The sequence below is a fragment of the Amblyraja radiata genome, chromosome 5 (genome assembly GCF_010909765.2).
Source record: "Amblyraja radiata isolate CabotCenter1 chromosome 5, sAmbRad1.1.pri, whole genome shotgun sequence".
NCBI lineage: Eukaryota > Metazoa > Chordata > Chondrichthyes > Rajiformes > Rajidae > Amblyraja > Amblyraja radiata.
In genome coordinates, this window is record NC_045960.1 from 55,147,743 (window position 1) to 55,173,755 (window position 26,013).

General features: G+C 40.9%; 1 protein-coding gene across 1 annotated transcript in view; it reads right to left on the minus strand.

The window, feature by feature from the left end:
• Nucleotides 1-10,525: 10,525 nt before the first annotated feature.
• The window catches only part of arhgap18 (Rho GTPase activating protein 18), an 83,654-nt gene continuing 68,166 nt past the window's right edge, over nt 10,526-26,013 (minus strand). The window contains exons 11-15 of the mRNA XM_033021249.1: nt 16,312-16,518; nt 14,365-14,517; nt 13,423-13,556; nt 13,163-13,221; nt 10,526-12,313 (exon numbers count right to left, since the gene is read on the minus strand). Of these exons, the coding sequence (XP_032877140.1) occupies nt 12,222-12,313; nt 13,163-13,221; nt 13,423-13,556; nt 14,365-14,517; nt 16,312-16,518 (645 nt within the window). The 3' untranslated portion in view covers nt 10,526-12,221. The remainder of the gene's footprint in view (nt 12,314-13,162; nt 13,222-13,422; nt 13,557-14,364; nt 14,518-16,311; nt 16,519-26,013) is intronic.

A 26,013-nucleotide genomic window follows, 5' to 3' on the forward strand; every position in this document is an offset into this window, starting at 1 on the left:
AAATCATGTTTTATTGTGAATTATTTGTGAATATTATTTGGACACTTAGGCTATTTAAAAATGTTAATCATTTATTAAGAAATAGATAGATCTAGTAATTGAAGTTTGGAATTAGCTACAATTGGGCAACTAACTAATTATATGCTTTAATTTCAGGTCATCCAAGTAAGATTATTTTATATTTGTTTCAGCATGCTTCAATCTATGATAACTGAAAATTTCATTCAGTTCCCTTAATTTTTAAGAAAGTTATGGGCTTTTGACTGTCCACGATCACAGCTTTTTTGTTATCTCCATAGAAAATCAATAGGGAACAAGATGCTAATTTCCGAGTATGAAAATGGCCATAACTTTTTAAATACTTGAGATATGAAAGTGAATTAGGTGTCAAATTAAACTTATTTTTATGCTTTATCTGATGGGATAAATTGCAGACTTGATTTTTAAAATCTCAAAATTTTGTAACATTGCTACACTTAGGCTATTTAAAAATATTAATCTATTCTTAAGAAATTGATAGAGGTTTAGATCTAGTAATTGAATTTTGTAATTAGCTACAATTAGGTAACTAACTAATTATATGCTTTAATTTCAAGTCATCTAAGTAAGATTGTTTCATATTTGTTTCAGAATGCTTCAGTCTATAATAACTGAAATTTTCTTTCAGTTCTCTTAATTTTTAAGAAGGTTTTGGGCTTTTGACTGTCCTCGATCACAGATTTTGAGTTAAGTCAATGGAAAAGCAATAGGGAACAAGATGCTAATTTCCGAGTATGAAAATGGCCATAACTTTTTTAATACTGAAGATATCAAAGTGAATTAGGTGTCAAATTAAACTTCATTTTATGCTTTATCTGATGGGGTAAATTACAGACTTGATTTTTAAAATCTCAAAATTTTGTAACATTGCTACATAAAAAGCCAGGGAAGGGCACTGTTCTCCAGATTCATAGAACGGTGTATGGCATGTTAAGGAAGGAGCTGCACTTCTAGGGTTGGAGCAATGTTTCTGACAAACAGAAAAGCCAGGGAGTCTCAGCAATCCATGTCATTGAAAGCTGGTAGAGGAATTTATAACATTCCCAAGGTAAGTTGGTGTTTTTTCTTCTCTGAGATAATTTTTTTTTAAAGAATATACAAGACCATCAGCAACATCACTAATATCACTTGCTATATATCTTAATACGTGGTGATATTTCACAAACATTCACTATATACATTTTACTCTGAGAACATTGAATAAAAGATTTCCTATCAGTTTTAAACTTACCCATGTTTACTTTGGTTGGGAATGTTGCCAACCTATTTAAAAGCCTGTCTGAAAACACGGTGAGGCTGGTAAAGAGTTTACAAAGCCGCTGCTAGTTTTTGGCTTATTATTTCCCAGTTAAGGAAACCTACATTTCTGTAATAGAAACTAGTTAAAGACATTTCGCAAAATAAAAATAATTCACATGCTAGCACTTAATTTTTCAGACAAAGTCAAAGCACTCGTTCATTTGAATGGGATTGTGGTAATTGCCACTGCAAGTCCAAAGTTGAGGAGTTGGAAGTATATTGTGCAGCTGGACCTTCAGTGAGTTAGACATAAAAAGCTAGATTAATTCAGCGGGACAGGCAGCATCTCTGGAGAGAAGGAATGGGTAATATTTAGGGTTGAGACCCTTTTTCAAACTAGTTAGGGGAAAGGGAAACGAGAGATATAGACGATGATGTAGAGAGATAAAGAACAATGAGTGAAAGATATGTAAAAAAGTAATGATGATAAATGATACAGGCCATTGTTAGCTGTTGAGTGAAAAAGAGAAGCTGGTGCGACTTGGGTAGGGGAGGGATAGAGAGCGAGGGAATGCCCAAGATTCTTGAAGTTAGAGAAATCAATATTCATACTATTGGGCTGTAAGCTGCCCAAGCATAATATGAGGTGCTGTTCCTCCAATTTGCGTTTAGCCTCACAGACAATGGAAGAGATCTAGGACAGAAAGGTCAGTGTAATTATTTTTAATATGTTTAAATTAGTTTATTACAAAAAAAATCAAATTAATGCATTTTGTGGAATATATTTCTGGATAAAATGTTACCTGCAAAGTGGGATCCACTGCCAATGGTAAATGGTATTTTTACAAAATCAAATCAGCTGTATGCAGGTGCTTTATATTCAAAAGTGCAGAGTGTTTCATTGTCATGTGCACCAGGAACAGAACAATGCAATTAGCTCTTGATACAGACATAATAACACAATATTACAAATAAATACAGGCATCATGCATTTTATGCTTTTTTAGAATCAGGTGCTTGTCTAATTACCACCAACGTTTAATTTATGCGCTCCCATTTTCAGAATAATATGCTTAAGTTTATGTCTGACAATCTTACACATCAGCTTTCAAATTAATCTCGTAAGTTCAGTTTTGCTTAACAGAAAGAAAACTCAAATGATTGCCTGCATCTGTTAGGTTATATGTTTAAATGCATCTGCCTTTGGGATATGGTTTTCCAGTTATGAGGCATAAACAGGTAATTGTCTCAGTTTTATACTCGGATATCATCATGTATTTCATGTAAAGCATTGTACGGATGGAAGGGAAAGCCTTATCACAGAGTCATAGAATGTTACAGTGTGGAAACAAGCCCTTCAGCTCAACTTGCCCACACCAGGTTAGTCCCAGCTACATTAGTCCTACCTGCCTGTGCTCTCTGTCCACTTCCCTCCAAACATGTCCTATCCATGTACTTTTTAACTGTTTCTTAAATTTTGGGATAGTCCCAGCCTCAACGACCTCATCTGGCAGCTTGTTCCATGCACCCACCACCCATTTGCACCCTTTGTGTGAAAATGTTACCCCTCAGATTCCTATTAAATCTTTTCCTTTTCACCTTGAACCTATGTTCTCTGGTCCTCGATTCCCCTACTTTGGGCAAGAGACTGTGCATTTACCCGATCTATTCCTCTCATGATTTTATACACCTCTATAAGATTTCCCCTCAACCTCCTGTGCTCCAAGGAATAGAGACCCAGCCTACTCAACCTCTCCCAATAGCTCCCACCCGCTAGTCCTGGCCACAACCTTGTAAATCCTTGTATAACATGATTCACCTAATTTATTTCAATTGGCAGCGTAGTTGCGTGAGGTGCCTCGCATGTTTGATTTGCCCGCTTTTGATTTATGCGTTCTTCAAGCTTGTAATCTCCACATAAAATGCAAGGTGCCTGTGTACAATAAACAGCAAATTATCAGTTACACCAGGTAACAAGACCATAATAGTGCAAGCCAAAGTTGTTGGTTCAACATAAAAAGTCCATCGAAGTTTGTTCCTGAGGTAGAGGTGTGGTTAGGTTGTGCAGTGTGGTTCAAAGGCTTGATGGTTGATGGGAAGAAGCTGTTCTTGACCCTGGAGGTAACTAGTCTCAGGCTGCTGTACCTTCTTCCTGATGATAGCATTGAGAAGAGAGTGTGGTAATGGTGGAGTGGACCTTTGATGATATTTGCTGTCTGAGTTTTTGCAACATGCCAAATTTCCACAAACATCTGAAGAAATAGAGGTGTTGAAGAGCTTTCTCTGTGATTGCATCAAAGTGCTGGGCCTAGGACAGATCTTCAGAGATGTACACACCCACGAACAAATCTGGGTGATGTTTCGGGTCGAGACCCTTCTTCAGTCTGAAAGAAGGGTCTTGACCCAAAATGTCATCCATTCCTTCTCTCCAGAGATGCTGCCGGTCCTGCTGAGTTACTCCAGCATTTTGTGTCTATCTTCAATTTTCATGGCCCCGCTCTGGGATCCGGATCCGCAACGGCCGTGAGCCCCAGGCCGAGCTCAGCTATCTGTTGCTGTTGGAGGTGAGACGTTGCGTCGCGCCAGGGTCTTGGGCCTGTCCCACTTTGGCCGTCAGTTACGCGACAGGCCGGTGGTGCACGAGGATTTAGTTTGCTACAACATTTCGGAGCGCCGCGCAATACCGCGCACAACTCCATACCCCTCTGTGCTTCTCAGTGGGACCATCCCCGTGCAGTCACACGATGCCCGTGCGCCTCAACGCGACGATGAGGTCGTGTAATTTGCCACCAAGGACACATAAGTGGGACAGGGCCTTTACTGACAAGAGATGGCCAAAGGACATAACTGCAGCAACTGTTCTTTTGGTAATATGTTTAAAAGTGTCAAAACGCCACATTACCGGACATTCAGATTAAATGTATGTGTTGTGAACAGCAATAAAGATACCCAGTTTGTATGCACCAGATTCTTTTAAAATTATTGATAAACGCTGTTTCCATCATTTCCACTTCAGAATTAACGTTAAAATTTCAACTGAAATATCTCCTGACGAAATTGGTGATGTACATGACCGACTGTAGAAGTAAAACCTGGATAAATCCAACGTATAGTTGTGAATGTTGCTCATTAAATAACAGTACTGATACTCCATATTAAGAGCATTGATTTGCCGTTAAAATGAATTCTGTAATAACGTGTCAATGGTAGCAGTGACAATCGAACACTGCGGTTTTAATGTTTCATGTGTTCACAATTTAATTAATCCATCTTTATGGATTAAAACAAATAGTAACATTGGGATATAAAACTCATTTGATTGCATTCCGTTGCTCTGAAGACATTTCCATCACAGTAGGGTCGGGGGGGGGGGGCTTGTGAATCAGTGCGGGGTGGATAGATGGCGGGGGGGGGGGGTGTGGCAGGAGAATCAATGCAAGGTGGATGGAGAGATCAGTGCAGGATGAATAGATGGGGGGGGTAGATGGGGAGGGGAGCACAGGGGATGTCTGTGAGGACTGAATAGAGGCGGGAATGGGGATCAATGGAGAGGAGAGGTCCCAGGATTGGGGAGCGTACGAGAGAGAGAGAGAGAGAGAGGGGGGGAGGTGGGGAGGAAGGAAGGTCAGCGCTCATCGGACAGGGACAGTATCATCGCCCCGCTGCCTTGGCCGTCCCTGTCCACCGCCAAGTGCCGCCGCAAAAGGGGGAGACAGTTAGGATCTCCTCGCCACCGCCTCCCCTCCTCTGCCAGCCAACAGAAGGTGCGGGGCCGAGCGGTGCAGCTGCTTCAGATGGCGGAAGGGGGCCTCCCCCTACCTCCCGCCTCCCGGCCTCGGCGTGTGGGAGGTTTGTTTTGAAAGCGGTATCGCCGTTAGTGGATTGGAAAGCAGCGGCTGCTATCAGGGCGGGCGTGTGCTGGAGGAGGAGGAGGAGCCGCTATCGCTGCCGTTGCTGTGCGGAGCCCGTCATTCGCTCCGACCCTCCGTCACCCCACACCCCGTACCTTTGCTCCGCAGTACGTCGTCGTCGTCACTAACACGAACGAAACGTCACGTTCTTTTTCTCCAGAGATGCTGCCTGACCCACTGAGTTACTCCAGTTTTTTGTGTCTATCTTCGGTATAAACCAGTATCTGCAGTGCCAAGCCGGGCAAAATGATTCAGCATTTAGGGTGCCCGGCGGCACTTTGGGTGGTCATTGGCACCCGGGCAACCGCTAATTTCGAGCCATGTATTGCTAAGATCTACAGCCAGAACAAAGGTGTGCATTGTTAAAGATTTTAGACTCTTCAGACCAAGATCAGAAGAAGGATCGCGACCATGAACATCTGCAGTCTATTTTCACAGAAAGTGCTTGACCCACTATTTTCCACCAGTGGTGTGTTGTTTGATCCAGATTCCAGTATCTTTTGTGTAGCAAATATTAGCATATATTGACATAATACATTGAGAGACCACACTTGGACAATGTTAGAGCTGGTAATTGTGCTCCAAGAAATATTGCAGACAGTGCATAGAAGAGTAACAAAAACAATCTCCATTATGACATTAACAAGCTGCATTATTAGGTAATTAGAAATGGTTAAATCCTACAAAAGCATAATAAATATTAAGTAAAATGAAGTGAATCCCTAAAAAAACTGCTTGCTTGAATATAAATCATCATCAGGCTTAGAAGACAAATTTGTGAAAGCAGCACTTTAATCAGGTGCATTTGAGAACAACTTATCCCAAGGGTAATAAATGTTTGAAAATATCCATCAGGCAGAGTAACAGAGGAAAAGTGATTAGAGAAATTCAAACAAAAATTAATTGAAAAAACTAGAGACTCACAGCAGTGAAAAATGCCTTTGTGGACGACATTGCTGAAATCATGGGATTGAAGCACATAATGTTTCATTCACAGCGAACATGAAGCACTCCATTCTCCTGTGGAGAATTCTGCATCATGGGATTACTAGCAGTTTCTAGTTTTTAAACAATGATTTTCGTAAAGCAAGTCTTTTGGAGTAGTTAAGTAGGGCCGTGTGTGTGAGTATTTAATATCTTAGTAATTGCTCTTGGGGGGGATGATAAAAGCCAACAGTGCAATGTGTTAGAGCTGATAGTTACAGAATGATAATGTTCTACAGAAAGATTCAAACTATCACTTCAATTCATGTAGCATAGTGCATTACCGCAACAATAATTTACATTTAGATTTTCAGTTATCACAATCTATCTAAATTTGTAGCATGTTGAATTTAATAGTGCTAACATTGAAGGTACTGGAATTGTACAGCATCCATGATTGCTTTGGGCCTTCCTGTGAAAAATGCAACTCCAATTGACCTTGCATAATTTGCAGTAATATGTCGTATTAGTTCTGAAGAAAATGGAGTCCATTGTGAAACATCAGTGACAGGTGATTAAATTCTAGTGACTAAATGATAGCACTTAGTTTGTATTTGCTGTGGCCTACAGAGTTTCTGTTATTACACTAGCAACCAAACCTGAGGTTGCAACAGAAAATACCTGATATGAATAGTTTTGATACATTTGAGAGGGTATGAAAGAGAAGCGTATAACAAGCGTATGAAAGAGAAAGATATATTGGGTTAGTATGTGTAGGAAGGAACCTGAAGAAGGGTTTTGACCCGAAACATCACCCATTCCTTCTCTCCAGAGATGCTGCCTGTCCCGCTGAGTTACTCCAGCATTTTGTGTGTTTCTTCAACATATTGGGTTACGCTGATAAGGAAAGGTTGTGCATTCTGTTAGGTTAATGTGTTGCTATAGACGTTCGAATATAACATAAACACTAGGATGGGATGGTCGGTTGAATGGCCTGTTTCTATGTTGCATTTCTCATGTTGCCCTCAACTGCAAGTAGTGTTTCAATGTTCAGATTAATGGGAATAGGGACTAAAATTCAGACCTGTAGTTCAAACCAAGTTCAAACTGTGGGCTCTATGTCAAATTATTTTTAACAGGTAAATTTTGGAGATTTTTTAATGTTTAATAAAAAATAGCTGTAGTCTATCAATAGGTGTCTGATGCAAGTGTCCTTATTATCCAGTGTTCCATAAATGAGTGTAGGCCCAGGGAGATGGCATCAGTTGGGGACCTGTCTTGGCAGTCGGCGAATTGCAACGAATCAAGGTTACTTGGGGCAGAAAGACACAAAAAGCTGCAGTAACTCAGCGGGTCAGACACCATCTCTGGGGAAAAGGAATAGGTGATTTTTTTTGGGGTCAAGATCCTTCTTCATGCTGATTTTATTGTGTGCCATAACCAGCCTTTCAAAGCTGCTGGATGTCAAGGCTTCAGGGACATGGATTGACTCTGAGTGCTGTTTTTACAGACTTTGATATTTCGATGACAGCATTGGTTTCCTTCCCAATCCCAAAGATGCTTCTCGGACTGAAGGCCTGTGACTAGTAGTGTGCCTCAGGGTACGGTGCTGGGCCAGATACTGTTTGTCATCTACATTAATGATTTGGATGATAACATACAGGGCAAGATTAGCACGTTTGCGATGATACAAAAGTGGGTGGTTTGCAGATAGTGAAGATGGTTGTGAAAGATTGCAGGAGGATCTGGATCGATTGGGCAGGTGAGCTGATGAATGGTTGATGGAATTTAAGACAGAGAATTGTGTGGTGTTGCATTTTGGGATGTCTAACAAAGGCAGGACCAACATAGTGAATGGTAGGCCTCTGGGTAGTTTTGTAGAGCAGAGGGATCTAAGAGTACATGTGCTGGGTTCCTTGAAGGTCGAGTCAGGTAGATAAGGTGGTCAAAAAGGCCTTTGGCACATTGGCTTTCATCAGTTAGTATTGAGTATAGAAGTTGGGAGGTCATGTTGTAATTTAGTTTAGAGATACAGCGAGGAAACAGGCCCTTCGGTCCACCGGGTCCGTGTCGACCAGCGATCTCTGCATATTAACATATTGACCCACTGGGGACAATTTTTACATTTACCAAGCCAATTAATCTACATACCTGTATGTCTTTGGAGTGTGGGACTAACCGAAGATCTCGGAGAAAAACCACGCAGGTCATGGAGAGAATGTACAAACTCCGTACAGACAGTACCTGTAGTCAGGATCGAACCCGGGTCTCCAGCGCTGCATTCGCTGTAAGGCAACAACTCTACCGCTGCACCACCTTGCCTTGGTGTATGAGACATTGGTGAGACCGCATTTAGAATATTGTGTTCAGTTCTGGGCACCATGTTATAGGAAACATATTGTCAAGCTTGAAAGGGTTCAGAGAAGATTTACGAGGATGTTGCCAGGACTAGAGGGTCTGAGCTATAGGGAGAGGTTGAGTAGGCTGGGTCTCTATTCCTTGGAACAGGAGGATGAGGGGTGATCTTATGGAGGTGTATAAGATCATGAGACTAATAGATCGGGTAGATGCACAGAATCTCTTTCCCAGAGTGGGGGAATCGAGGACCAGATGACATGGGTTCAATAGATAATAGACAATAGGTGCAGGAGTAGGCCATTCGGCCCTTCGAGCCAGCACTGCCATTCACTGTGATCATGGCTGATCATCCACATTCAGTACCCCGTTCCTGCCTTCTCACCATATCCCCTGACTCCACTATCTTTAAGAGCTCCATCTAACTCTCTCTTGAAAGCATCCAGAGAATTGGCCTCCACTGCCTTCTGAGGCAGACAATTCCACAGATTCACAACTCTCGGAGTAAAAATGTTTTTCCTTATCTCCGTTCTAAATGGCCTACCCCTTATTCTTAAACTGTGCACCTGGTTCTGGACTCCCCCAACATCGGGAACATGTTTCCAGCCTCTAACGTGTCCAATCCCTTAATAATCTTATATGTTTCAATAAGATCCCCTTTCATCTGCTCCATCCTATCAACATATGACAGTCCCGCCATCCCGGGAAGGTGAAGGGGGAAAGATTTAATAGGAATGTGAAGGGTAACCTTTTCACACAAAGGGTGGTGGGTGTATGATTGGGTTGAGGCAGGGACTATCCCAACGTTTAAGGCACAGTTAGACAGGTACATGGAGAGAAAAGGTTTGGATAGATGTGGACCAAACACAAGCAGGTGGGACATATAGCTGGGACATGTTGGCCGGTGTGGGCAACTTGGGCCGAAGGGCCTGTTTCCACACTGTATCACTCTATGACTCTATCTATGACTATGCACTAGCAACTAAATTGCCTATTATACATTACACTTAATGTGGGTTTAAGGCAAAAAGAATGAAAGGACGGTTGGTGAGATTTGTAATTGTAAAAATGTAAATATGAGGAGTACAAGAAAAGGAGTGGGGAAATGAGATTTTCCCCCTGGAAATTAGCATGGATCCACAGGCTGATTAATCTTTTATACTTTAACTAAAATTATGTATTTTCTAGTACTTTAAGGTATTTAATTTGATATATCTTTTAATGTTATTATTTAACTGTTTCTGACAGCCAGAATTTATCGACAGTTCATAACCTTTTGACAATAGTGAATTGTTGTAGTAATATAGCATTAAAGTACACAATTGGACTTTTACATCATCTAGGATCTGCTTTTTTTTTTTGAAAAACAAATCGGGTCCAGAAAAAAAAGATGAAAATATAGAAAAATTGCAGATGATAGAAATCTGAAACAAAAACAGAAAATGTTGGAATGAAGGTCACAAACCAGAAATTTGACTTTTTCTCTTCGTCTGACCTGGTGAGTTTTTCAACATTTTCCATTTTTATTTTTGAGTGAAGCTGAAACTGAATTGCAGTTGACAAGGAACCATTTCGAATTGTAACATAGAAGTCGCTATGTCAAACTTGAAATGCAAAGGTGAGTGAAAGAAAAAGATTTATTTGGTGCCTTTCACAGTCTCAGCTTGTCCCAGAGCACTTTATAGCCAATAAAGCACATCTGAAGTGTTAATGTTGTTACCACTGTTGAAATACAGGAAGTAGCACAGCCATTTAGCACAAACACACCTTCACTAACAACAATGTGATATTGGGCAGAAAATCTATTATAAATTATGCTGATTGTGGATTATATAGACAATGGCTAAATTTCAATTAGATTTTTTTCAGATAAGGATTGTTCATATTTCTTGGATAATATAACCATAGTTATTTTTTAATATATTATTCCAGCTGTAAACTTTCAGTAAATGGCACATACTGATGGTTGTTTGTGTCAATTGTGTCCATAAACATCAATCACATACACCATTAAAATATTTAAATGTTAAATTTAGGAGAGCCAATACAACATGTGGAATATATACATTTTTTTATTTACAAGACTAGAAAATGTGACTGTACAGTTTAAAAACTGATGGAAACATTAAAACAGAATAGACATTCTAATATTAAATAGCAATTAAATATTGAATGTATTTAACATGAGCCAACCTAGTACAAGTGGTCTAAATTACACATTCAAGTCTTCTTTTTAAAACAATACATTTTGAAATAAGCAGTATGCAGCCTCTTAAGAGCCTGCATATAGTTTTGTCACAAATATCCTTGAAGTTTTGAGATTAAACGAAAAGGATGTAGTAAATGCCATATGAATATTTCAGCCTAGGACACTATATCAACAAATCTATTGAGATGTTTCATATTTAATGTCTGCTAAACTTTTCTAAACCATCTATTCCATTTTGAATTTGCTGTGAATGATTCATCAAAGAATTAAGTCTTGTCAGATTACTACCTGAAAATTTACAATTGCAGATGAGCACAACATTTTTTATTATATTTCTTTGACATCTTAATCAAGATAAAATTAAAATTCTAAGAGTGCTTGATGTAGATATAAGGAGAAAGGGGCTAGAGCTACAAGTCACAGTCTCAACATAATGCATGGGACTGAAATAAGAAGAAATGGGTTTGCAGAGAGTGATGAATCTTTGGAATTATCTACCCAGAAGTCTGTGGAGCCCCTGTCATTGATTGTGTTCAAAACAGAGATGGGTTGATTTATGTGTTGGAATCAAGGGATTTGGGAATAGGGCAGGAAAATAGTGGTTGAGGTAGAAGATCAGCCCCAATCTTGTTGATTGACAGCAGGAATAAAAAGTTGATTAACTTACTCCTGCTCCATTTTATATGCTTCTATAATAAACTACCCTGTATTGGACGAATGCTTCAACTCGGATGATAACAGAAGTGGGTATAATGCAATTTTTGGAGTAGACTATAGAGGCTCTGATAGCTGTGGACACCAAATTACTTGTTTCTGCAAATAAGTCACTTATCCAGCTTTGCATTCACACAACCAGACCAACAGTGCCTCTCCTGGTGTCATTGTTGGCACAACTGATATCCATAACCTATATGAACCATTGTGATGCGGCCTTAAACTTACAATAAATTCTACCTTGCTTTCATTTTAGGAATCTCCATGTGTGTGATTTTTGGTTAATTTTTCTTAATTTGTGATACATCGTGTAAATAATTTTCCAGTCAGTTCTTTAAAATCTAAAAATAAATTGATTCCATATGTTGTTCTGCTGCATATGTTCTTACTGGATTGCTAAGTTTTGCTCTTAATGGTTTATGTCCCGTCAAATCTCTGGTCTGCTAAAAGGATTTTTTTTTTTAATGACCACCTATATCAAAACATGTTTATTTCTAATACATGAAATTTACATATTGCATAAATATTTTAAGCATCTTGATGCATCTTGATGCATGCAGTTGATTTTTCAATATTTATCCCCTTTTCAAAGGGAAAATAACTCTTGAATTTGAATCGTCATAGCAATGTTGGTTCTCTTGCCCTTCTGCATATATCAAGATTCACGTACATGGACAGGTCAGACAGATTGACATTGTATTTCATAGAAAATAGGTGCAGGAGGAGGCCATTTGGCCCTCCGAGCCTGCTGTACAGAACCTCTTTGCTGTACAGAACCATTAATGCCTGGTTTAACATAATCATGTTGCCCATCTGTTGTTGAAACAATGTCATTGGCACCGAGGCTTTATAACCCATTCTGCTTTAGGATTAAGTTGGTATAGGTCTTTCATATACGTGTCATCATCCAGGCAACGTTCACCTGCAAACAATTTACACAAAAACTACATTAGTACTAATATTTCTCCATCACCTATAATTTCACTTTAAATTTGCTGATCTTCTGATTTACATTCAATATCTTTTTTTAAAGCCCTTGCAATGTTTATGCAGTGACCTAATTGAAAGAGGCATTGTTTTGTTCATCAGGATAGTGGATATCCTAATTCAGAAAATGACCCACAGAAGATTAATTTCTCCCTGTATTTTTGTTCAGTGAACCAATTAAGCACCACGATAATCAGTTCATGAACTAGTTCTGAAGCAGAATGGTGAAAATGCTGGAAATAGTGGCATTTGTTCGTAGCCTTAATGAGGCCATTGATAAATTTGTAATTCGACTTGACTTGTTTAGATTATCCTCAGACAAACCAAATAATCTGTTATGCAAAGAATTAGTTCATGCACATTTGAGATGTGACAATGTAAGTTTTATATTTGAGTTCAGTTCAGAACATTGTAAGTTGGATGTCTCAATGTGTATAAATCAGAATGACAGAAACTGATGGGACAAAACAATAGCTCTTAAACCTGGAGTCAAACATAAATCATTGCTACTTTCAACAATAATTGGTATTGTCCTAAGGGAAGATCACATGTGAGAAATTGAAGTACTATATTTTTTGGGGAGGTAATAAACTTTTGATAGGAATTGGAGAGTATAGAGGAAGCTTTAATCTGTATCTAATATATAGCTGTAAAGGAACTGATATTAGGTGCAAAAGATTATATTGCTGAAAACTAATCTCAGATAATAAAAAACAACATTCATTTCGCCCTACAACTGAATTGTACATATCTCATACCACATGCAATTGATAATAAATCTTACCAATATTTCCCCCAATTTCATATAAGCAAACTTCCTCTTTACTGGAAGATTCAGGTATCCTGTTGAGAACAAAATATAGGTATTGCAGAGATGCAGGGAGGTGATATATTTTAGTTTAAAATTTACCATTTTGTTCAGTGTAAACTTAATGATTAAGTATGGAAATGCAATTCTAAATATATATGTTGTTTTTTGTATTAGGATGTGTAATTCAGATAACAAAATAGATGACTAGCAAGGAAATTTGAAATTTGCCTTACCTGGTCTTGCCAAGACACTGTTGGAAACGTGCCAAAATATCACTAGCTTTCAGCTCTTCTGTAAGTTGAATCGCCATGGAAACTTTGGAAAGTGATGGTGCCTGAACCCGTATTGCACCCTGAAGTGTGACTGGCTATAAAAAAACATTACCATTAGAATATTGCATCTGTTGCTTTAATCCGAGGATACGAATTATCAATCAAAAATATAAATGCAGTTTGATAGCCGCAGAAAGCTATCCAGAGATAACTGTCCATATTCAACAAACTAGCGGTAATATCCGCTGATCATCCATTTTACTTCAATGAAATTTAAGTAATTTTAAGGCTCAGATTTAATCTACAGGCAAACCTAAGTGATCTAAGGCACCTTCTGTGCGAGTTAACTAAGAATGAGAACAGAAAGGAGAAACGAAAAGGGAAGATCCAAAGGTTTACTGGCTTGCTGGCAACATATTTATGTAGTTGTTGGCAGTTGTAGTTATGTAGTTGTTTTATGAGTGCATTTACCATTAACTAATATATAAGGTTTACTGATGCAATATAATATTGCACTGTTTTGAGGCAGCAGAGTGATGCAGCTGGTAGAGCTGCTATCTTGAAGTCCCACAGACCCAAGTTCGCTCCTGATCTCAGGTTCTCCCTATGACTGTATGGGTTTCTTCTAAATACTCCGGCTCCCTCCTACATCCCAAAGGTGTGTGAGTTTGTAAGTTAATTGGCCTCTGTAAATTTCCCCTAGCATGTACGGACAATGGGATCAAATAGAACCAATGTGATGGGAGATTGATGGTTGGTGTGACTAGGATGACCAAAGGGCCTGTTTCCATTCTGTATATTTCAATCAAATTATAAATTGCTACTGACCAAAGATGCATTATCTAGACATTAATAATCCCAACTATTTTAAAAGAAGTCCAAGTGTTGATATAGCTTACGTACATCTGTTTGTTTCCTTTCAGTGTGATTCCGGTCATGCTTATCTTTATCGTGTGACATCTTTTTCAGCAACTTTTTCATAGCTTTTTCCTTAGACAGCTTTTTACGACTTTCAATGTTTTGTTGCCGAACTTGATTCATAATGAATTTTGGGACCTGAGAGATATTGATAGAAAATATTAATGTTCATTTATATAAATAACTTGGACGTAAATGGAGATGGGTTGCTGAGTAAGGATTAGACACCAAAATTGGAGGAGTTTCAGACAGTGAGGTAAGCTGTCAGAAGATACAGTGGGATATAGATTAGCTGCAGAAATGCATGGAGAAATGACATGGAGTTTGACCCGAGCAGGTGTGAAGTATTACACTTTGGGAGGTTGAATGCAAGGAGAGAGTACAGTAAACGCTCATTATAGGGGAGAGGTGGTGTCCATTGTTGCCAATGCCTGCTACAACCAAGTAAGAGATTATCATTGCAACCATTGAAACAAACAACTACAGTTGCGATTTACACACAAAAGGACACAAAATGCTGGAGCAACTCAATGGGTTAAGCAGCATCTCAGAAGAACACAGATAGGTGACATCTCAGGTCCAGACCCTTCTTCGGACTATTGGTCTGGAACTGGAATCCACAAATTGATTGCCTGGGGGATAGGTGAGGAACAACACAGTCATTGGTTGCGGCCCGAGGGTGGCCGTTGTGCAGGTAAGGGTCAACAGCAGCAGTGGTGGCGGTGGTGACAGCAGCGGTGACTGTGGTGATGGCGGCGGCTTGACGATTGTGGCCATGGCGGTGGCCGGGGTGGTGCGACCACTAAAGAGGTGGCACATGCCGCATTGGCGTCAGCAGACCTGCCTGGCAGATAAGGCCAGTAGGTCAGTTCGCTATAACTGAAATCTTTTATAAGGAGATAAGTTAAATAAAATGTTTACTGTATACAATTAATGGCAAGACCTTAACAGCATTGATGTGCCGAGGGATCTTGGCGTCCAGGTTCATAGCTCACTAAAGGTTGCAACACAAGTAGCAAGGGTAGTAAAGAAGGCATACTCTAAGGCTGATGTGTTTCTATACATTGGTGCTAATGAATGGCACAGAGAGGACCAGTGGACTCTGGAGATAAACAATGGTGTAGGAGAGGAATGATAAACTATTGAATGACATTGTTTGGTTGTAGCTTGATAAGGAAAGAACCGAGAGAATGCAATTCCACCTACCTGGTCAGTGTGCAGAATCATTAAATTGGTATGGTCAACTTTATCAGATTATAAGCAAAGTTGTATAATACATTGAGAGAATAAAATGGAGCATCAGGAATGCACTTACCAAGTCATCATCTCTGGGCTAGACCATTGGAAGGCCTCACCTATTGATTTCAATAGAGGTTGATGACTTAAATGGAATGGGAATTCATGCATGCATGTGGGGGTGAGCATAAAGCAGATAACAAACCCACTGCTACCCATTTCGTGATGGAGGACAGGAGAGTGGGTTAGGAGCAGATTAAGGTCAAGGTTTCAAGGTCAATTTATTGTCACATGTACCAATTAAGGTACAGTGAAATTCGAATTACCATACAGCCATACTAAAAAAAAGCAACAAGACACACAACTACATAAAAGTTAATATGAACATCCATCACAGTGGATTCCCCACGTTCCTCACTGTGATGGAAGCAATAAAGTCCAATCTCCTTCCTCTTTAAGATCAGCACCTCAATATTTATTAAAGTCTTGCTTTTTATTTAGCGACATTTCATAGCGACATCTATTTATAAAAATATGGATGTGCAGGAGGAACAACTAATATTGTAAAATATCAAATATTACACAATAGAACAAAGGAGTGGCAGAATTATCAATATGTGTTCCCTCACAGAACAGTGTGTCATTTAATTACCCCGAAGAAGCTTTGTTTCCCAAAGGATAGGCGATTGTTCTTACCGTCCAAAGTAGGTCTTGGTATTTAATCAGGTAACGCATTATGTTGCTTGTCCCACTTGCCATTGCAAACTGTGTCTTTGCACTTGACTTTGAGCAATATCCTTTAAACATAAACAGGTTGGGTGCCATGACAACAGAAACGTTGTTTAGGGTCATTTTGTTGCTTTCCCTGTTGTCAATTAATCTCCGAAGAAATTCAAGCAATGCCTGTAAAAATATAATAATTACATGATCAAAGCCCACAGGGTTTTACTGACATTAAGAAAGATATAATTTAAGAAATAAATAAAAAAACATACTGAATAGCTTGAATAAATTCTGCATTGTTTCCTTCTAGTTTATTTTAAAGAGATTTGCTTGAAGGGATGTCTGCTATTTGTCTTCTTCAAGCTATAATGCAAACAAGTATTCTGTTTCCCTTGGGATAACCAATAATGCAATTCTAGTTTTGTTGACGATAAGTCAGTCACAGGACACTAGGCCTTAAAGTGAGAAAATAAGAAATGCTTATCTTCTAAGGCCAAGACAAAGACGAGATTTGAAAGGTGCAAGATGGGGCCAGAGTGTGGTGACTTTTGCAAGCTGTCACTAGTTATTTTACTCTTACTTGTGTCCAATTGTACTCTTGGTATCATTGTATTTTTAACAAATATTGTGCAAGATAATATTCTTCAGTTTCCAATAGGAGAACTTCAGTGAGTGATTGACATTAATCTCACCATGTAGCAAACATATATATTTTCTTTAAAAAAAATACACCTGATTGCTGTGAAAGATTGTAGTCTTATCCTGGCAGGTCATGTTATTTTATCTTCTGTACCCAATAATATAAGTGACTTTGACTCTTGTCAATACCCTCTGTCATACAACTCATGGCTCGCTGGGAGGTCATAAGGTCCTAAGCTGATAAGTGATAGGAGTAGAATTAGGCCTTTCATCCTATCAAGTCTACTCCGCTATTCAAGCATGGCTGTTCTATCTCTCCATCCAACTCCGATTCTCCTGTCTTCTCCCCATAACCTCTGACACCTGTACTAATCGATAATCTATCTGTCTCTGCCTTAAAAACATCCACTGACTTGATCTCCACAGCCTTCAGTGGCAAAGAATTCCACAGATTCACCACCCTCTGACTAAATAAATTTCTCCTCATTTCCTTCTTAAAAGAATGTTCTTTAATTCTGAGGCGATGACCTCTAGTCCTGGACTCCCTCTTTCCATGTCCAGTAGTAGCAATATAAGGCAATTTTATTTGTTTTACTTTGAACAAACTTTGAACATAACTATATAGACTAGATAAAGGAAGATAGTCCTGACTGCTGGAAGATTTAGAATACAGGTGTGCCATTTAGAACTGAAATCAGTTGCAATTTCTTCTAACTGATGGCGGCACGCCCGTGGAATTAGAAACATAGAAACATAGAAAGTAGGTGCGAGAGTAGACCACCAGGTCCGTCGAGCCCGCACCGCCATTCGCTCATGGCTGAACACTAAACAGACACACTTACCCACAAACAGTAGACACAAGACACCGAACACAAGACACTACCCTCCCCTTTATACCGCTATCACCCCTCTCCACCCCAAGAACCTCGTGATCTCCTGGGGGAGGCAAAAAACCGGATAAAAACCCAGGTCCAATTCGGGAAAAAAATCCGGGAAATTCCTCTCCGACCCCAATCCAGGCGATCGACACTTGTCCAGGAGATCACTCAGGTCTTACTATACTAACCATACCTAGGTCCATATCCCTGCCCTCTCCCCGTAGCCCCTTATCCCCTTGGCAGCTAAAAAACCATCTATTTTAGTCTTAAATATATTTAAAGTTTCTGCTTCCACTGCTCCCTGGGGCAGTGAATTCCATAAATTAACCACCCTCTGGGTGAAGAAGTTCTTCCTCATCTCAGTTTTAAAAGAGCCCCCCCTTATTCTGCAACTATGTCCCCTAGTTCTAGTTTCCCCGATCATTGGGAACATCCTCGGTGCATCCACCCGATCAAGGCCCCTCACGATCTTATATGTTTCAATGAGATCGCCTCTCATTCTTCTAAACTCCAAAGAGTAGAGTTCCAGCCTACTTAACCTTTCCTCATATGTCAATCCCCTCATTGCAGGAATTAATCTTGTAAACCTTCGCTGCACTGCCTCCAGGGCTAGTACATCCTTTCTTAAGTATGGACCCCAGAACTGTACACAGTATTCCAAATGTGGTCTCACTAATACTGTGTACAGCTGCAGCAAGACCTCCGTGTTTTTATACTCAATCCCCCTAGCAATAAAGGCCAAAACTCCATTGGCCTTCCTGATTGCTTGCTGCACCTGCATACTAACTTTTAGTGATTCATGTACTAATACCCCTAGATCCCTTTGCGTTGCATTACAACGCAGCTCCTCCTCATTTAGAAAATAACTTGCCCTATCATTTTTTTTCCCAAAGTGAATGACTTCACATTTATTAGTATTAAATTTCATCTGCCAAGTTGTTGCCCACTCACCTAGCTTATCTATATCCTTTTGCAGACTCTTCCTATCCTCCTCATCCCCTACTTTTCCTCCCATTTTTGTATCGTCCGCAAATTTTGATATATTACACTTGGTTCCCTCCTCCAAATCATTTATATAAATTGTGAACAACTGGGGTCCCAGCACCGACCCTTGCGGAACCCCGCTAGTTACCGGTTGCCATCCCGAGTATGAACCATTTATCCCCACTCTCTGCTTCCTATTTGTTAGCCAATCCTCTACCCATGCTAATATATTACCCCCAATCCCATAATTTTTTATTTTTAGCAATAGTCTCTTATGTGGCACCTTGTCAAAAGCCTTTTGGAAGTCCAAGTATACCACATCCACCAGTTCCCCTTTATCCACCCGGGTTGTTACTTCCTCAAAGAATTCGAGCAGATTCGTTAAACAGGACTTCCCCTTCACAAAACCATGCTGGTTCTGTCCGATGAAGTCATGTTTATCCAAGTGCCCCGTTAGTGTTTCTTTAATAATTGTCTCTAACATTTTACCCACCACCGATGTTAGACTAACCGGTCTATAGTTACCCGCCTTCTGTTTACTTCCTTTTTTAAATATAGGTGTTACATTGGCCATTTTCCAATCCACTGGGACCGTTCCTGCCTCCAGGGAGTTTTGGAAAATTATCACCAATGCATCCACAATCCCCACCGCTATCTCCCTCAAGACCCTTGGATGTAATCCATCAGGCCCAGGGGATTTATCCTCCTTCAGTCTCATTAATTTCCCTAATACCACCTCCTTGGTGATCTTAATAGTATTTAGCTCCTCCATTCCTACCGCCCCCTGTTTATCCAGCGTTGGAATATTTTTTGTGTCTTCTATGGTGAAGACTGATACAAAATACTCGTTTAATGCCTTTGCCATTTCCATGTTCCCCACCAACAACTCTCCAGTCTCACCCTCCAATGGACCAACGTTCACCTTAGCCACCCTTTTTCTTTTTATATAGCTATAAAAACTCTTACTATTAGTTTTTATGTTGTTCGCTAAATTCCTTTCATAGTCTATTTTCCCCGTCTTAATTAATCTCTTAGTTATTTTTTGCTGACCTTTAAATGCTTCCCAATCCTCTACCCTCCCACTATCTCTGGCTACCTTATATGCCCTTGCCTTCAGCCGAATACTATCCTTTATAGTTTTACTGAGCCATGGCTGACTGTTCTTACCCTTACCCCTTTTTTTCTTCATAGGAATAAATTTTTCTTGAAGGTTATACAGTATACCCTTAAACGTACACCACTGCTCATGTACCGTCTTATTCTTGAGTCTGCTATCCCAGTCAACTTTGATCAGCTCAGTCCTCATACCTTCATAATCCCCCTTATTTAGACTAAGCACCCTAGCCTGAGTTTCAACCTGCTCCCCTTCTATTTGAATATGGAATTCGACCATATTGTGGTCACTTGTTCCCAACGAGTCCCTAACTATGACATTTTTAATTAATCCTGCTTCATTACACAGGACCAGATCCAAGATTGCCTCCCCCCTTGTCGGTTCTGTGACATACTGTTCTAGGAACCCGTCTCTAATACATTCTATAAACTCTTCCTCTAGTCTACCCTGCCCAGTTTGGTTTGCCCAATTAATATGAAAATTGAAGTCCCCCATGATTACAGCAGTTCCCTTTTTACATGCGTCAACTATTTGCAGATTTATGTTCTGACTAACAGCGTCACAGCTATTTGGAGGTCTATAAATTACACCCACTAGTGTTTTTTTCCCCTTATTATTCTCTATCTGTACCCAAGCTGTTTCACTATCCTGATCCTTCAACGCAATATCCTTCCTCTCTATTGCCGTTATTCCCTCCCTTATTAAAAGGGCCACCCCTCCTCCCTTTCTTTCCTGTCTATCTTTCCTAATTGTCGAGTACCCCTCTATATTTAACTCCCAGTCCTGATCCCCTTGCAGCCATGTCTCCGTAATGGCCACGATATCATAACTATATATACTTAATTGCACCGTTAATTCATTTATCTTATTACGAATACTCCGTGCATTTAGATAAAGCACTTTCAGATGATTTTTACTACCCTTCCTTTCCGTTTTTGCCCCTTTTACATCTAGAGCTTTATCTTCACACATTCTGTCTCCTGTCACATTTTGACTTTCCGCTTCCCCACTGATACCCTGCTCTATTTCCTCTACCCCTGCCGTTATTACCCCCCTTGATACCTCCCCCCCGCTACTTAGTTTAAAGACCTCTCTACTGCCCTAGTTATATGATTTGCCAGGACCCCAGTCCCAGCACCGTTCAGGTGAAGTCCGTCCTTACAGACCAGATCCCCCCTGTCCCAGTACTGGTGCCAGTGGCCCAAGAAACCAAACCCATTATTCCCACACCAGTCTTTGAGCCACGCATTTAGCTTTTTAATTTTACGTACCCTCGCCGATTTGGCCCGTGGCTCAGGTAGCAATCCGGAGATCAGTACCCTCGAGGTTCTGCTTTTTAATTTATTCCCTAACTGCCCAAACTCCTTCAGCAGATCCTCCGTCCTCGTCCTTCCTATGTCATTGGTCCCCACATGGACCACGACCACTGGATCCTCCCCCTCCCTCTGCAAATTTCTCTCCCGCATCGCAGAGATATCCTTAACCCTAGCACCGGGTAGGCAACACAGCCTTCGGGACATGTTCTGCTGGCCGCAGAGAACCTTATCTACCCCCCGAATAATACTATCCCCTATCACTACGGCATTTCTTCTAACTCCCCCCTCTTGAATGGCCCCCTGATCCACGGTGCTGCAGCCAGGTTGCTCATCCCTCCCACAGCCCCTGATCCCGTCCTTACATTGAGTAAGAGCCTCGGTCATGCTCGTCAGGGACAAGGGCTGTGGCTCCTGCCGCATCTCCTCCTGGTTCCCCCTACCTGCCTCGCTTATGGCCACACCTTCCTTTCCTTGCTCACTGCCTACTGAATTAGTTAAACTGGTCGGTGTGACCATCCCCTGGCACAAAACATCCAGGTAATACTCCCCCTCCCTGATGTACCGCAGCGTATGAAGTTGGGTCTCCAGCTCATCAATGCGGAGCTGGAGTTCCTCTAGCCTCAAACACTTTACCAATTCTTTACCATAGAAGGCAAAGGAGGCCAAGTCATTAAATATATACAAAATAAAGGGAGGCTCTTATTTAGTTAGATGGATTTGTTTATTGTCACATGCATCAAAGTACAGTGAAAATCTTTTTGCTGCATCCTAAACAGTCAACGGAAAGACTATACATGATTACAATTGAGCTGTCTAGTGTACAGACATGGGCCTGTCCCACTTAGGTGACTTTTTAGGCGACTGCAGGAGACTTTGCGGTTGCCACATGTTCGCGGGTAGTTGCCAGGGAGTCGCCTTCGTGGTCGTGAGGACTTCCTGTATTCTGGGATCTAGTCGCGGCCTCATTATGGTCGCCACAAAGTTTTCACCATATAGCAAGAATTCTTGTGCCGTAGGTGGGTCGCCAACAGGTCCTAGTGGGTTGCCAGGAGGTCGAAGGTTCTCGTAGGTTGTAGCCGGTGCTGGCCAGTGAATTTATTTGGCTCATTGGGGAAAAATAGCGTAAGCAGTAGTTTTCAGAACCAAGGATAACTGACCGGTAATGTTAATGTCTGCCGAGCTTCACAACCGTGTATCTCTGGCTTCTTAAAAGTTCTCTCCACTCCTCCCCTCTTCTCACACATTCTCCCACTTCTCCCCCCATCTTTTAAAGGACTTATGTGACCCTTCCCGTACACTGTGCTTTCACCGTCTTAATTACAGCGCCAACGTTCCTGTTCATCGCGGTGTGTGTCTGTATCACATTGACTTTGCACCGTGTGAATTTCACTCAGACAGCGGTGTGTGTGTGTGTGTGTGTGTGTGTGTGTGTGTCTCTCTCTCTCTCTCTCTCTCTCTCTCTCTCTCTCTGACAGTCGCTGTTCCAGTCACTGGTTTTTCAGGTGACTGTCGCCTAAGTGGGACAGGCCCATTACATGATAAAGGAAATTACGTTTAACACAAGATTAACTCTAGTAAAGTCCGATTAAAGATATTCCGAGTCGTTAATGAGGTAGATAGTAGCTCAGAACCACTATCTAATTGTTGATAGGATGGTTCAGTTGCCTGATGATAGCTGAAAAGAAACTGTCCCTAAATCTGGAGGTATGCATTCTCACAGTTCTGTAATTCTTGTATGGTGGGAGACGAGTGCAGGGGGAGTGACCGGGGTGAGATGTTGTTGATTATGCTGGTGGCCTTGCCGAGGTAGCATGAAGTGTAGATGGGGTCAATGGAAGGGAGGTTAGGTAGTGTGATGTTCTGGGTTGTATCCACAATTATCAGCAATTTCTTGCGGTCTTGGATGGAGCTGTTCCCAAACTATGCTGTGATGCACCCCAATAAAATGCTTTCTACGGCACATCTGTCGAAGCTGGTATAAGTTGTTGGAGATGTGCCAAACATCCTAAGCCTTCTATGGAAGTAGAGGCACTGGTGCGCTTTCTTGGTCATTGCTTCAATATGGCTAGTCCAGAAGTTGTTGGTGATACTCACTCCTTGGAACTTGAAGCTTTTAGTGCCATCAATATCAATACTTGGAATATGTGTACCACTTCTCTTCCTGAAGTCGATCAATATCTCATTTGTCTTGCGGACACTGGGAGAAAGGTTGTTGTCCTGACACCAGGTCACGACATTATCAATCTCCTTCCTGTATTCCACCTCGTCATTGGATATATTATTTGATATCCAGCCCACTACAGTGATGTCGTCCACAAATTTGTACAATGACTTGGAATTATACTTGGTTGCGCAGTCATGGGTGTTTAAAGAAGAAAGAAGCGGGCAGAAAGCACATTCTTGCAGAGCACCAGTGTTGAGGATTATTGTAGAGGATGATTTATCCCCTATCGTCACTGATTGTGGTTTATTGGTCAGGAAGTCACGGATCCAATTGCAGCTGTGAGTGCTGACCCCAAGTTCCATGAGTTTGGTGATGAGCCTGGATGGGATAATTATATTAAAACAGAACTGTAGCCTGTCAATAGAAGTTGGACCTGGGTGTCTCTCTTATCCCGGTGTTCCAGAGATGAGTGTAGGGCCAGGGAGATGGCATCAGCAGTGGAAGGAGGTGAAATGAGTCAAGCCTGCTTGGAAGACTGGATTTAATGCGTTCCATAACCAGACTCTCAAAGCACTTCATGATAGTGGATATCAAGACCACTAGACAGTAGTTGTTAAGACATGAAATCTTGCTTTTCTTCGGCACTGGGATGATAGTGGTCTTCTTGAAGCAGGCGGATACCTTAGAACAGAGTAGGAAGAGATTAAAGATGTCCATGAATACTCCTGATATTGCCTCTTGGCATCCACGGTGGCTTTGCCCAATTGTTCAATCGCTTTTGATTGCAACATGCGCCTTAATTTAGTTCAACAAAGAAACTGACAAGTTACTAAAGAACAGGAAGATCATAGCGGGCTTTCTTGTATTACTCAGGTACATCAGCTCACAGTTCATCCATGGTTTCCTGTTGGGGAACACTCAGATTGTCTTCATCGGTATGCGCTTGTTGAGGATGTCGGTCATGGCAGTGGCTTACTCATTCAGGTTGGCTGCAAAATCCCTGAATATGGACCAGTCCACTGCCTCAAAGCAGTCGTCTATCCATGATAACCGAGCAGCAATCAACAACTCTCTGTACCGGGTCCTCCTGCTTCAGCTTTAGTTTGTAGGCAGGGAGTAGAAACACGGCTAGGTAATCAGATTTCCCGAAACATGGCAGAGGAACAGAGTGGTAGGCGTTTTTGAATCGATGTGTAGCAGTGGTCGAGGGTGTTGGTAGTATGCCCCCGAGGTTGGCTTGATTGAGGTCTCTCGATACAATGACCAGGGCTTTGCCGTGTTTGTCTCAAGGCAGTTTATAGCAGAGTACAGTTCATTCAGAGCAAGCTTGGCGTCTGCATGGGGAGGGTTGTGGACTGATGTCAGGATAGCTTAGGTGAATTCCCACGGCAGGTAGTAAGGAGATATTCAGTCAGATATTCCAGGTCCGGGGAGCATCAGCTTGCCAGGACTGCCAAGTTTGAGCACCACAAGGTATTAATTAGAAAGCAGCCGCTACCGGCCCTACACTTGGCCAAAGATGCCATCTGGTCCATGTGATAAAGGCAGAAGCCCTCAAGCTCAATGACACAGGTGAATCTGTCTGGGACGAGCCATATCTGGTGAAACAGAGCACACAACTCTAGAAGGATGAAGGTACATGAGAAGGTATATTGGAGTGGGTGATCAGCCATGATTTTGTTGAATGGTGGAACAGGCCAGAAGGACGAAATGTTCTACTCTTGTTCTTATTTTCTATGTTAGTACACAGCTGGGACACATACTAAAAATAAAGACTATGTATTCTGCTGATCCACTAACAACTTTAACTCTGTCCACAGTTTATACCCTCTTTCCATGTAGGTATTTACCACAAACACTCAACAATCCTTACTAAAACAATCCTTTATCCTGGAAATCCTGGCTAGCCCGACTTCAATTGGATAGATGATGCCACACCATGGCCTATGGCAGAAAGATGCTAAGCATTTCATGAATATTTCTTACACAATGCAATGTCAAGCATACTGGGGCAAATTAGACTGTGTGATATCGTAAATGAATCAGTAGTCTCACTGCATGACAGAGAGAGTTACAAGCCTCATAGCCCACGCATAGTGTGGTTATATGCTTTTAATATGACTGTATAACTAATGGACAAGGGTGCCACATCTGAATAACAGTCACATCACCATTAAACACACCACACTAAGCAGAAAGCAGTAGCACAGTTTCAATGACTTAAACATTAAAACAAAAATGCTGTTAAAATCATACGAGAACACTCAAATGTATTGAGTTGCTTTACTTTTACATGCATCTTCTGCAATCCTTGGAGCTAAAATTGGTCTTGGATGGCCATGAAAACTAATTGCCTGAAGCCTGTCCAAAAATATTTTCCATTCAAGTTAATGGCCTGGATTTTGCAATTACCAGTCTCAACATTATATTGCTTCCAGAATCAAAAAAATATATTCACAAAAAAATTAGCAATCGAACTGGGATAAGGGTTCAGGTCACTAAAACCTGAAACATTGTTTTCAAAAGAGACCTATTTCGTATGTTTCGATTTAAAAAAAATGTAGCAACATCTTTATAATG